At 44.2% G+C, this 13733-nt stretch overlaps 1 protein-coding gene across 1 annotated transcript in view; it reads left to right on the forward strand.

The window, feature by feature from the left end:
• The window catches only part of UMODL1 (uromodulin like 1), a 66429-nt gene that overhangs the window by 38565 nt on the left and 14131 nt on the right, over positions 1-13733 (forward strand). The window contains 2 exon segments of the mRNA XM_057373995.1: positions 1293-1403; positions 3972-4186. Of these exon segments, the coding sequence (XP_057229978.1) occupies positions 1293-1403; positions 3972-4186 (326 nt within the window).

The following is a 13733-nucleotide window of genomic DNA, read 5'->3' on the forward strand; positions in this document are numbered from 1 at the left end:
AACCCAGAATATCAGGCAGCAGAACTTTGGCCTTAGTTGATAAAGCAGTGCTGGARCTGATTATAATTGCATGCAATCAAGCTAAGCTAGAATTGTTTTTTTTTTAGATTTATCTCTTTGGTGCCTGGCATTGCTTTCTGCTGCCACCCATCTCCCAGCAAGCCCCCTTTTTTCTTGGTTAATGGCTGTGGCCAGTGGGAAATCCAGGCAACTGGTTTGTCAAGGGTCAGCTGAGCTAACAGRAGTTAGCCTAGAGGAAGGGCAGACTCTGCTGAATAAAGGATTAAAGGGAATTACAAGGGCTGAGTAAGAAAGCTGCAGACTAACTGCCCAGTTTTATTTAATTAACCAGTGATGGAAGGTTCCTGAGGCCCTAGTGTGTTCATCGAACATAATTTTGCTTTTCCCCTAGTCTTAAATTATTTCCTAACCCTCCATGCAAATAAAGAAACAAATCTCTCCCCCCCTTTTTTTTTATTGGAGGGCCAGGCAGTGAACTATTTATTACTGACCACAGTGAGAATGCTGCTGTTCATGTTTATCCCGAAGAGCTTTCCCTTTGATCAGATGAGGGATGACTCCACTTTGGGTCAGAAGGAAATTACTCCCTTTGTGGAGGGAAAGCAGGAGGTCCAGTGGTTATGAAAACAGAGGGCTGAACTTCAGAGTAGGAAGCTGGAGCCCTTGAGAAAAAGAAAAGTTTTCCAAGGATCAGTCCAAGGAGTAACAGCCTCAGAGTGTTTATACAGGACAGAGCAGTTAGAGATTCCTTGGCTCTTGGTTTTGGCTCCTGTGCTTTGTGCAGAATCTTTGTACAGAATCTGTCAGGGCTCACCACACAGGCAAGGGCCATGCACTGCTTTTTGTTGTATTTTCAGTTCAAGGACATATTTACTGTCCACACTACCAAGATCAGGAAAATAAATCGAAAAAAAAATTGTGACTGGTGGACCAAAGATGAGCCCACTGACAATTCAGCCCTGGGTGTATCTTCAAGGCAGGATTTGTGTAGGGTCAGGCCCAGGTATGTGTATACCCACACATAATGGGATGTGTACTCCTAGTTCTATGCAGCTGCAATTAGGCACCAAAATATCTCTTTAGACCTGATATAAGTACATCTTCCCAATGCATCAGAGGCTTGTACCAGCCTTTTTGCTTAATTATCTTGATTTAATACCAAACTCTCTCAATCGTCTCCTCCCTTCTCCTTCCATCATCTGAGATTTTGGCACATCAGTTTTAACTGAATCCTTTTCTACCTTGTCAGTGTGTTTTATTGTATCCTACAGAGGCCAAGATATTTGAAGTTACAATGAGGATTCTCAACTACAACTTCACTGATGATTTCCACAATTCCAGCAGCTCAGCATATGAGGGATTTTCAAGACTGTTGCTTACAGCATTAAAATAAAAATATCCCTGAATAATATATATCTATAAATATTTCAATTTAAAAATTATTTATTCTAATAGGGAATTTTATGCCTGGCTGAAATATCCCTTGAAAATCATCACACTGTTTTCTGTGACCTTTCTTTATAATTAAAACAAAATTCAACTGACTAGACAGATCAAGCCCTTAACCTTGTTAGCAGCTAAGCTAATGAGAATTTTCCCCTACAGAATAGTGAAGGAATTATAAATGCAGGCATGCAACAGGGACTCCCTTCCTTGGATCTTTAATTTGGCAATAAACTCACAGTAAATTAACTTGAGGCTTTTTAATGGATTGTTGAAATGGCAGTCCTGGCATTCATTTCAGCACAGTGTTCTCAGTAAATGGCTGACTGCTCTCAAAGCTCTTTCTTCTTTGAGGAAAAGTGGCCAGATTAGGCTTTCTTCTCCAGCCCCATTCATTTCCTGCACACATATAGCCACTGTCCACAGTCAGGTGTAATCAGCCAGAAAAAAACCTTGAGTCATGAAGTGTGGTGCCAGCTCTCAGCTTCCCAGAAAAAGGGGGAAGTTTCAGATGGAGCAATCTCCTAGAGTTTTGCTGCACAGAACAGGGCCTGCACAGAGGAATTGGGATCTCCATCCAAAACAAGACTTCCCCAAAACAAAGGGTGACTCATAAAACATGTGTGAATTTAAATGCAAGAGAAAACCCCAAAACAGTGGTGGAGCCTTATGTTCGAGGGAAGCAGAGAAGAGGCATTTGCTTGTGAGAAATTGCAAGCTGAACCTCCTGAYATGGTTTTATTTCCCACAGTTGCAAATTGTTCCCTTTTGTTGTGTCTGAGGATTTTGATGAGTGAGTTTTCTCTGAGATTAATGCAGACCTGATTGGCTTCAATCAGGGKTTGGGAAGAAAAAGGAGCATTTGTGTTTCTTCTGCTTCCTTGAGTGTTTGGGAGCACCACATCCCCCTCTCACTTCCTCTCTCCTCATTTTCCTGCCTCCCTTGGTGATGTGATGATCCTAATGTGATCTAGGACCAGTTAAACAACTTGTTTGTAGGAATTTTTGTGAGCAAGCTCTGATTGAATGGGAACAAAGCTGTGCTGATTTATGGCTCTGCAATTCGTGCTCAAAGGCATGCTTTGAGGTGGGTGCAGGAACAAAGGGCTCCAGCAAGGAGCTGCCTTCTAGAGATGCAAAGCAAAACTGCCAGCTCCTGCACAGCTCAGGTATGGACAGCAGTGTGCCAGCTTTCATGTCCAGAGTAATGCCATTTGTTCAGCTGAAGTGACTGCTCACTGCTCTGGTAATTAACCATGATGTAATTGTGATACTGCCTGTCCAGAAGCTGGACTGTCTCAAACACTTTGTTTTTTAAAGTTATCCACCCCCATTTTCTTGTCTCTCATCCTGAGATTTCTTTGTTATTGGAATCGGCTGCAGGCTGAACTTGAACTGGTGAGTTTCAAATGCTCCCTGGGAACTAAAGCCATGCCCACACTTGCAAAGTAAACACAGTGCCTATGTGACATACAGAGATAACATCAAGGCTCTGCTGCATGCACTTGCCAGGCCAGGTCAGCTCTGCTGGGGCAGGGGAATTCTGCTCCCTTGAGCCAGAATGGGATTTGGTTTGTAAGAGCAGTGGTCAGATGGACATAATTTTCAAAGGTATCATAGAATCCTATATTCACAGAATGGTTTGGGTTGGAAGGGCCCTTGAAGATCATCTTGTTCCACCCCCTGCCATGGGCAAGGCCACTTTTCACTGTCCCAGGCTGCTCAGAGCCCTGTCCAACCTGGCCTTGGACACTTCCAGGGATGGGGCAGCCACAGCTTCTCTGGGAAACCTGTGCCAGGGCCTCCCCACCCTCACAGGGAAGAAGGTTTTCCTAATATCTCATCTAAACCTACCCTCTATCAGTTTGAAGCCATTTCCCTTTGTTCTGTCACTTCAGGCCCTTGTAAATAGTTTTGCCCCAGCTTGTAAATTCCCTTCAGGTCCTGGAAAGCCACGATGAGCTCCGAAGCCTTTTCTTCTCTGGGCTGAACAATCCCAGCTCTCCCAGCCTTTCCTCCCAGCACAGCTGCTCCATCCCTCTGACCATCCTGCTGCCTCCTCTGGGCTCTCTCCAGCAGCTCCACGTCCTTCCTGTGCTGGGCCCCAGGGCTGGAGCAGCTCTGCAGGTGGGGTCTCACCTGAGCAATGGGGCACTGGGACAGAACCCCCCTTTCCTGCTGCCCCCTTCTTTGGATGCAGCCCAGCACATGGCAGGGTTTCTGCAGCCCAGCACACACAGCTCACATGAGAGGCTGGACACACATGTCCAGCCTCTCATCCACCAGCACCCCCAAGTCTTTGGCAGGGTTGCACCAAGGAGACTCACATTACTTTGTGCTACAATAATCTCTGAAAAGTAAGATTTCTGAAACATTTYGGAACTTTTCTTTTTACATTTTCTATGTTGTGCTTACATAAATCTATAAAAAGGTATCAGCATAGTTCAATCTTAAGAGAAGCTTTCCCTGTTGGCTTCCTAATTGTTGATGCATCTCTCCCTTAGCTCAGCTCAAAAATTCATTTCCACCCAACATTTCTGCCTTACACAAATCTGGGAAGCTGAAAGTGCAGATTGAATCCCTGGCAGCAGGCAGCATTGTTGTGAGACTCAGAATCGCCGTGCAGGATCCTGAGTTCCCAGTGGATGCCTCCACGTTTGCCCCAGTGCTTTCCTACCTCCACAACAGCTCTGTGCTTGTGGTGGATCAACAAAACACTGCAGTAGGAGGTATTTTTTATTACTATTTTTGCAAAGAAGAAAACAGAGTTTGTGTTTTGGTCACGGGCAGTATCACCAATATTTTTCACAAAATAGAGAAACAAAGGCTGTGGTTTGTTGAGGAGAAAACCATGATGTGAGAACTTGATCCCAGAAGGGTCAAAGGAGCACTGGTTGTCCCTAGGGATTTGCAAGCACTTCTCCCYTCCCCTGTGTTTAACCTGAGTAGAACCCATGGTTTCCCTACTCATTTTCCTCCCTCTTCTCTCTGTGCCCAGTTGAAAATTTCCCATATCTTTCTTGTGCTGAATGGCAGATAGGATTACTGTGGATTATTTGTAGCCTTTAGATACACATGCCCTCTAGACAGGTTTGTGCTTCTAGACTGGGGGACTGTATTTGGGCCAGGGTTTAAGAAAAGAAATCTAACATCTTCACTCTAGAAACCCAGCCAGAGAAATTCCCAAACGTCCTTACTGTGAATAGACTGAAAAAACATGCCTGGAATTTATGTTAAGCCAGGCCTTTGTTTGATCTTCAGTAATCACCATTTTTATCTTCAAAGGACTGAGCTCTGTCCTCAGGTTTCCCAGCTGGCAGAGACAGCAGAGTTCAGAAAGTTGCCAAAGCCAACAGAATGGGTTATTCTTCTCTCTCAGTGTATTGAGCTCTTAAAAGCTTATTTACTGTGAGCAGGAAAAACTCCCTTTGGAGTTGCAGAGCATGTGGAGKTTAAGCAGAACAGGAGAGGAAAAAGCAAAGGAGAAAAATTGCACTTGAAGCCTACAAATATCACAATGGCAGCAGAGACTGAATTGCAAGATGCTGATGTGTGCCAAAATACTTTATAAATGTTATTGATCCTGGGGCTGAAAGACTGTAAAGGAAGAAGGCAGTAACTCTGCACTGTCACTTCAGCTGCAGAAAACCAGGTGGCTTCCAGCAGCACCACTGTTATCCAGGAGCASAGCCAACACCCCCACTCCTCCTTAGGGGATGGGAAAAGGAGTTCAATTCTTAGCTCTACCCAAAGAAGAGTTTCTTCAATGCGAGTTTCCTAAGGGGGAAATAAGGATTTGTATAATGGGGTGTTTTACTTCCCGACCCCGGAATGCCCCAGGACATCACCTTTGGCAATTAKCCCACACAGATCCTGGCCCCTGGATCCCCTCTGGAGCTTGGCCACCAGCAGGCTTTGTGCTTGGTTTAGTGGCAGTCAACTCAACTGTGAAAAGCCAGGATGAGAAGTCAGAAGGGACAGCACAGCTGAAGGGAGTGGACCAGATCTCTTTGAAGATTCATAAATTATTAAATTTATTGCCATGATGAATAGAGACAATAAAATCTGTTTTGTGGRGCATGGTAAGAAAAGAGAAAGGGATGTGTGCTGAGTCAGGCCCTAGATCCTTCTAGCACAATGTCAYGTCCTCAGTGATAATTGCTTCCCACTAATAATCCCTTAGAAAACARCTGTTTTCAGCTCCAGGATTCCCTGAATCCAGTGATTTCTTTGGGTTTCTTCTCCATAAAACCTCCCCCATGAAATCAGACAAAGCTTTAGCATCKGCAACATCATTTGGCAGGGAATTTCAGATTTTTACCCTTTGTGKGTATCCCTTCAAGGTATAATAGGTAATCAGAGTGAACACAAAGGTGGCTTTTTAATAATTTTTGGTCTAGGACTGTTGGTCGRGGTGTGTGTAGGGAAGTGCCAAATGTGAAGGGCCAGAAAGATGCCAAGAGTGTGGAAAGAGAGTCCAAAGCACACCGTGGCTGAAATGTGATGGGTCAGAGAGGAAAAAAGTGCAGTGTGTGTCTGCGTGGATGTGCACAAGTGATGCACCAGTCAGTGCCAGTGCTTTGACCCGATGCATGATTGAATGTGGCCATCAGAGGTGAAGGAATTTGCTTAAAAAGCCGTGCTAAGTGAGGAGAAAGGAAACCCTCAGAGACAAGGGAGCCCGTGAATGTAAGTGATTTGGCAATTAACATCTCTCAGATGGCGCTGGAAGCCAGCAAGAGTCACAATTACTTCACAGCACAGTAAGGAATTAACCGGATTTCATCTCTGGTGTTCTGTCAATCCTGCACATTTCTGCATTCCCTCTAAGTGGCTCAGGCTGGAATAGGCAGCTGCTGGCCATAGGCACGTGAAATTGTCTAATGGAGACAATTATGGACGCAACAATTAACTAATGACAAAGAAAAAGTAGAAAGAATTGAAATATTTGCTGGAAGGAAGGAAAAGCAAGCAGAAAGATGAGCGCWTGTATGTGCATGCACAGGGAATGGGGCATTCCTTTGTTTTGGAGAAATAACCACAGTCATTCATCTCTGAAAGTCTGCAGAACCAGCACTTATGTTAATACGTTGGTCAAAACAATTTTCTAGCCTCTGATCAGAATTATTTGTCCCAAGACAGTTTTCAGCCTAGTTTGCTGCTCTCCCTCTCTCAGGGCCCTGAGGCAGTGAAGGTGAGTGCAGGATGGAGTCACACAKGCAGGGCTCACCTGGAATTCACTGGCATTATTCCTGGCCAAAGGACTAACTCAGCCTTTGCAGATTTGCTGGAACAGGCTGTGAATGGCAGTACAAGACTCCAGCTATMAATGCCTCACAAGAGAAGAGACTCAGCAATAAAATAGGTCTCTAACTGCGTGAAAGAAGCATCTCTAACTGATTCAGAGCAGCTGAAACCAGACATAAGGAACACCCTTACAGCATCTTCATGCACTGATGAATCAGGATGTCTTTTCTGACACCACCAGGAAGAGGGTCACAGTTTTACAACATTACTTTTGAGAAGAAAAATTGTATAAAAAGAGATTTYGCCCTTAGCACTTCCTCTGTTAAGAACAGAAGAGTGCTTCCCGTGGGAGTTACTAGCATTTACTTTTTATTTGAAGCAGAAGATTATTTGGATTAAGTCTCTATATAATGCTCTATCTACTGGTAGCTAGTGGTAACAGATCTATTAATTACCTGATATATCTGGAGGTGCTGTACTCAGAACTTGGAATAGTGAGTGCTTTTGATATAATTGTGGTACAAACCTACAGCATTTTTTCACTTCAAATGTGTTTACTTCTAAAAATAATTATTTTARAAGTCTTTACTCATAGAAAATACATTTCAGAGTGCAAGAACAAGAGAACAACAAAACAGTGTTCTGCATCACTCAGAGCTTGGCTGACAGGTAAATGATGAAAAAGGAAGATCACTTTAATACAGTGATTTTACATTACTACTTAATGATTATTTCTAGCTTAATACAGCTGGAAGGGAGGCTCTTTGACCCCTGTTCTTGTTTTGGTCCCACAGATTGGGATGAATGTGCTTCCCAAGCGAGAATGACTGCTCTGTGTTTGCAGAGTGCATCACTTTGATGGGCTTCTACATATGCAGATGAAGGACAACCATGGATACCAATCCATCCCGACCTGGAAGAAACTGTGAGAATGTGGAAAAGGCTGCTGTGTAGCTTTTCTTTGCCACGAAACATTGGAATAAGCTGTGGGGTTTTGCTTCTGCTTTTATGGCATCTGCTCCTATCACTGCACCTTTTCAGTCTGTGGCTGAAGGACTATATATGACCTGTCTCTAAACCTTATATATATACTTATTCAGATGAAATCTCTCTGAGATCCTGCTCAATAAGCCGGAGAATTGACAAAAGGAGTACTTTTCCCTCTTTTGCTGTTTCTGTGGCTGATTTCCTCCCACTGAGTTCAMGCGTGGCCTTGCCAACCAGAACAGGAGACCCAGGAATCAAATCAGCTTCTTTGTGCAGGCACAAACCAGACTCAACCCCTTAAAAAAACCCACACATTCTACAATGTGTCCATGAACATCCAAGACCTGTTTCTGTAATGCTGCTGTGAGTGGTTGGGTGGCCTTGATACTGTTTTCAGGCCAGGCCCCGGTGCCATTTTCAGGCCAGGCCCCGGTGCCTCCTCATCCAGTTTGAGGCCCCATTTCAAGGTGTGTTTACTGATGCAGGTGAGACTGTGGATCCTCTCACTGAAACCATGGCTCCTGAAATAAGAAACAGCATGGACTTTGSTCCTGAAGAAGGAAGCCCTGCAGGYCCTGCTCCYCCTGYCAGCACCAAGACAGCAYGGCTACTCCATGTTGAGCATTATCGCACTTCTCCCTGTTGCGCTGGCTCTGGGTGACAAAAATGCCAGTGCTCCTCCAGACCCTTGGAAAGAAGATCKGTCACCACAGAGGGGTTTCAGCAAGGACAAGAGCCCTGCAGCCACGGGAGTCACACCCAGCAGGGCACTGGTCTTGGGCACAGAAGTCACAAGTCCATGGCAGCAAAGCTCTGCTCTCCCAAGTGCACCCATGGGCATGGCCAGGCAAGAGAAACTCAGTTCCATTTGGCACTTTCCAAATCAAACAGCCTCTGCCACCACCAGGACTCTGACAGCAGCTGCTGTGCCCCAAGCCATTTCTGGAGGTGGCCCCGGCACAGCTCTGGTGGCCACAGGGAAYGCTGACATTCCCACCCTCAACGCCACTCACAGAGCAGATGTRGAGATGGGCAGAGAGAACAGCTCTTGTTCTGAGAAACACTCTGGAGCTTTGGGATCACCAGCTTTGCCAGGCACCTCTCCAGYCCCCAGCCTGGACCACAGTGAGTACACATCCCATGGCATCTGCATGTGTGGGAATTCTGGGGGAAAAGCAAAGCCTCGTTCAAAGTTCAGAAAACAGCATCTAAAACCATTTTTTCAATGTCAAAATTAATTTCTTGGCATCTGCAATTTTTCCTATATCAATAATACTTTCTGCAGGAATTGGCACYTTCTCTTTTCTAAATCAGCTTGTGGAATCATTCCTCTTCCTGGCAATTTAGCAGTTGCTTTTACTGATGTTACATTTCTTCACCTCAAAGAGGAGAAGGCACATAAAAGAGTGCACCGAGAGTGGCTCATGGCAAAATCTGCTGCTTGTCCTTCTGCCACATCGTGGTTTCTCCTGCAGCCTCTGGCACCAGGGCACTGCAGAAGCAGCTGCTTGTAGAGTTAAGTTAGGGAGCCAGGGAGGAAAAGAACCTGCCTTCCCATTCCTCTCAGCAGAGGATGATTAGTCAGAGTMCTCCACAAACCYCCTGTGAGGCWGGAGCTGCCTGGAAACCTGTGAGATGCTGTTTCAAGAGCTGTAATTGAGAGCAACAAGGCTGGCAAAGGTTTAATCCGTTTGGGTTTGGGCAGATGTGTTGCAGCTAATTAGGGGATTTTTCTGTTGATTGGAGCTGAATMATATTTCAAAGTTACAGATGGATTTGGTTTTAAAATAACAGTTTTGTTTGGGATAGGAATGCTGCTGTGTCTGCCCATCACTGAATGTATTTTTTTTCTGTAGTTTGGCTATTTCAGTTTTACTTCTGCTTGTCTTTATTCTGTYTCTCACGCCCTCCACACCTCTCTGATCCCAAGCCACACTTCCCTCTGCTCATTTCTCTCCTGTTCCTGATAGTCTCCATTCATCCAGTCCCAGTTCTGGTTCTCCCTCATTGGTTTCTCCCTGGAAAATAACTTTTTCAGCCTTGTATGGCCAGTTCTGATGCTTTTCCAGCCTCTCTTGCCTCCCCAGCYCTGCTCACCAGGTGTCCCCTCCTGCCACTCTGCCCTGTCTTGGGCAGCTGTGCCCATGCCCTGTTCAGCTCCTGTCTCCTCTCCTCCTAAAATATGTGTTTGGCTTTTTTTTTTTTTTTAATGAAAAATGTACTGTTTTTGAAAGTATAAATTTAGCTAATTTAAACCGACRAAAACTCCCATAAATGTTGTTTTCTTCCAGCTGGAAAACAAACTGAAGAATTCTACACAAAAATGTTCAGTTTATAAAAACTTGTTTTATATTCCTGATGAAACCAATATTCAGTCAAGTGTTTTTGCTAGGAAAGAAACTTGTGAAGAAATTATGCCTAAGGAATAAGAGCAAGAGCCACCAGAGTGGCATCTCACTAGCCTGGGGCAGCAAAATCAGAGGGCAAAAGCTCATGTTCGGTGAATTTTCATATGTAGCTCCTCCTTGTGGCGTTGCCTCTGACCTGGAGCCTCAGCCTCAGCCARCTCTTCATAGTCTGGTCTTTTAAATGCCAGGGTTTTAAAAAAATAATATTATTTGAGAATTGTTCAGAACATGTTCCCCTCTCATCTGAGTCAACTGGGTGTGTTTTATCCCCTAAATACCTGTGTTCATATGACAGGACAAGCCATGGAGAAAAGCAATCCCAAATCCTTTGATCTGACTGGTGGTGCTGAGGGTTCCTTTGGGATCAGAATTATGTTGGGATAAAGGAGCCCTCCTCCAGTGCTGGTTTCAAACAGGCATTTCTCCCTTCCCCTGCAAAGCTTTTCCTGAYTACTATTTCTTTTTCTCCAGTACTTGTCCCAGTCCAAATGATTATTTTCCCAGTGTGAGTAGAACTTGGATATAAAGTRGTCCACGGAGTTTAAGCAGAGCTTTATAATTCCTTCTGCTTCAAAGAAAGCAGCTAAAATGGGAGATTAAAACTGAATATAGGAGCCTGAGAGTGTCAGAGCTGGAACCTGGTGCCTGATACCCTGTAGAGGTGCAATCAGGTGTGTGCAGGGAGGAAAGCAGGTTGCTGCACCACAAAGTAAAGACTGGGAGCTTGATTCATAAACAATTTTAAACGAATCCTTAGTGAGATGATGGTTCTTGAAGTTTTTGGTGAAGACTGTCCTATGTTTATATAAACCTTGGAAACATTAGATCTTGCTGTGCCAGGAGTGATGATTTGTTAGCAGCTGGGACAGAGTGAAGGCAATTTGCTGGCTGTGGTCACAGTGTTGGGTGATTGCAGCCATCMCTAAATGGATGCCAGGGGCACAAACCATGGCTTGAGAAGCCCTTGTCTGATCACTTCAGTAWCTGTAGTGACAATACCAAACACAGAGATACTGGGATACTCAGAGAAATCAGGAAATAAACTGAAATGTTTGAGTCTGCTTCACTGTCATTCAGCAGATGTGGATTCAGGGACAAATGTACACCCTCTTGGGGTTCATCTTATTCCAAAGGGTAGATGTCTGAGCTCAGGCAGCTGCCCAGCCTTCCTCCAAAGCTGCAGGGAGGAATTGATGCTGCAATGGTTCCCCTCTGGAGGGACAACCACTGAACCTGCGACAGCAATTCCAGTGCCCAAACAGAGCTACATTTCAGACATCCCAGAGCATCCAAGGCAGAGCTGGCACCTMTGAGATCTACRGGAGGTCAGTGCCCTTCTTGAGAATCATCTGGGGCTCAGACAGGGCAGACTAAGATGGGTGACTTACTTTTAGACTTTTGGGGTCTTGGCTACATTTCTGAGAGCTGGTTGGTGCATTGTGGCCAGGAATAATGGATGCTGTCACACACCTGTCCATGGACTACAGACCATAAAACACGTATATAAGTTGTCTTTTTTCTTACTTTGCAGCCTTCCAGAAACTTAGTGGCACAGTTTGGATAACAAACATGGAATACTCTCCAGGCTTTAGCAATACAAGTAATGGGGAATAGTAAGTCTTTGCTCAGCTCTTTGTTGATGAAGTAAGTGGTGAAGAAGGACATAACTTGTTACCTGTCTCAGTAAAATCACGTGTATGGTCTTTTCCCCCCAAACCTGTGTGACTCATGTGTGTCCCTTGACACACCTGTAAGGTCTGGGTTCCCCTGACTGCCTGAGTTTGCAGGATGAGTGTGCAGATGTGTTTTAGAGAGAGRTCAGGATTTTGGGATTCTCTGGTGCTTCCATGTCCTGTGCTTCTCATACCAGGTAATACTGAATTATTGATTTCCTCCAGGGGTGTGGTAGAAAGTTAATGGAACTCACAAAGTGCTCTGATACTCTTGCCCTGAACAGCACTATACTAGTTAACTGTGTGATTGCTCTTATCCTTTGCAGTAGTACCTCAAGGCTGACAGTTCTTGTAATCATCCTACATTTTGTAGCTCCATATCTGAGTCACAATGWGTTACTGGAATACAGCTGTCACAGGGGCACAGGGCAGGCCAGCCTGGGCTCACAGACAACTGCAGGGAGGGAAGAGGGTGCTCCATTTATCCTTCTTGGACCTCAAATCAGTTTCCCACTGGCCATGACTGGTTTGCACCTTTCTGGGTGTGTTAGCACAGCACAGCTTTCCTGTTTTGGCCCTGAGCTATCATATCAGAAAAACTGACAAAACAAGAGTGACGTGTTTAGCAAAGTGAAAAGGRAGCAATTCTCCACTGACTTCACTCTCATTCAGCACCATGCTCTGCCCGAGGCTATTTCAGAATAGCACAGTATTGAAATGGACTGAAATTAATGTATTTTCTCCACTCAATCAGATATCTTAGTCCAGAAAATCACAGGCACAAAATGTGTTTAGGAAAAATTTTTAAATGATTGCATAAAGGATCAAAAGAAAGTTTTATGTCAGTTTTCCCTGGGTCTCAAATTTTCAGGCAGAAAATGATTGCTTGTGATTGTAAGGAACTYCTTTTCCCAGCACTCAGGGTTTGTGGATCAGCTGGAGAGATGTGTTAGTGTTGATTCTTTCAACCTCTGAGCCTCTCTATAAGGGTTATAATTGCATAGCTGCTGTAAGTAATRTTACAAATGTTGCATTTCTAGATGCCAAAGGAAATTTAGGAGACCAGAAAGATCTGCGTATTTTCTTTTCAGGTCATGAGGACCAGAAATGGATCTTTTAAAGTAAATGAGGAAAGTTTTATGAGCTTTAAAAGCACTCTCAGGTTCCACTTAAATACACTTTGTCAGAGATTTTTTTTTTAAAACCTCTCTGGAGTCACCATCTACAATTCAGAAGATTTATAAATCTTAATAGTGTATAATGTTCTTTAGCCCCAGCACTTAAGTGCCATGTGGTTTAAATTGGCAGCACAGCAAATGGAGATATCATCCTTTAAATAATGTGTAGATAAGAAGGAGGTAAAAACTTGATGTGACAGCTTGCACTGTCATTGTCCAGGCCAGTTCAACCACCCCCCTTGCAATGCWACTAAAACCAACATAACTAAAGGTAAGAGAGTATTTAAGTCTTGGGGTTTGTTCAGCTTGTGTTTTACAACAGCCATGGAGAATATCATGGCTTGTCCTCAAGAAAATGAATCAGGAAAACAAAAKGTTTTAATTGTAAATACATTCACTGAGGTGCACTATATTCCCAGTTGGACAGTGTATTTTGAATTTGGGTCTTAAACTTAGCTGAGTGACAACAGGTGTGAAAGTAATAAATGATAATGCCTTATGAAGGTGACCTCTCTCATCTGGAATTCACACAGCTTGTGTTTGTGTAGCTGAATGCAATTAAAATGATTGCAGTTAAAGCCATCTGAATGTGGAATGAGTGTTGGCACAGGGATTAAAGAAATTTCACTATTCCAATGTAATTTCACCCTTTTTTAAATTGGGTTTATCCACATCCACATCCTGGAAGCTGCTGGTGATGGTGGCTGAGCAGATGTGTGCTCTGGTACCTTCTCCCTGAAGGTGCAGTTGAAGCATAGACAGGGGGAGGGGGGTGG

The sequence above is a fragment of the Malurus melanocephalus genome, unplaced genomic scaffold (assembly GCF_030028575.1).
Source record: "Malurus melanocephalus ecotype Western Australia unplaced genomic scaffold, MMel_1.1 scaffold_212, whole genome shotgun sequence".
Lineage (NCBI taxonomy): Eukaryota > Metazoa > Chordata > Aves > Passeriformes > Maluridae > Malurus > Malurus melanocephalus.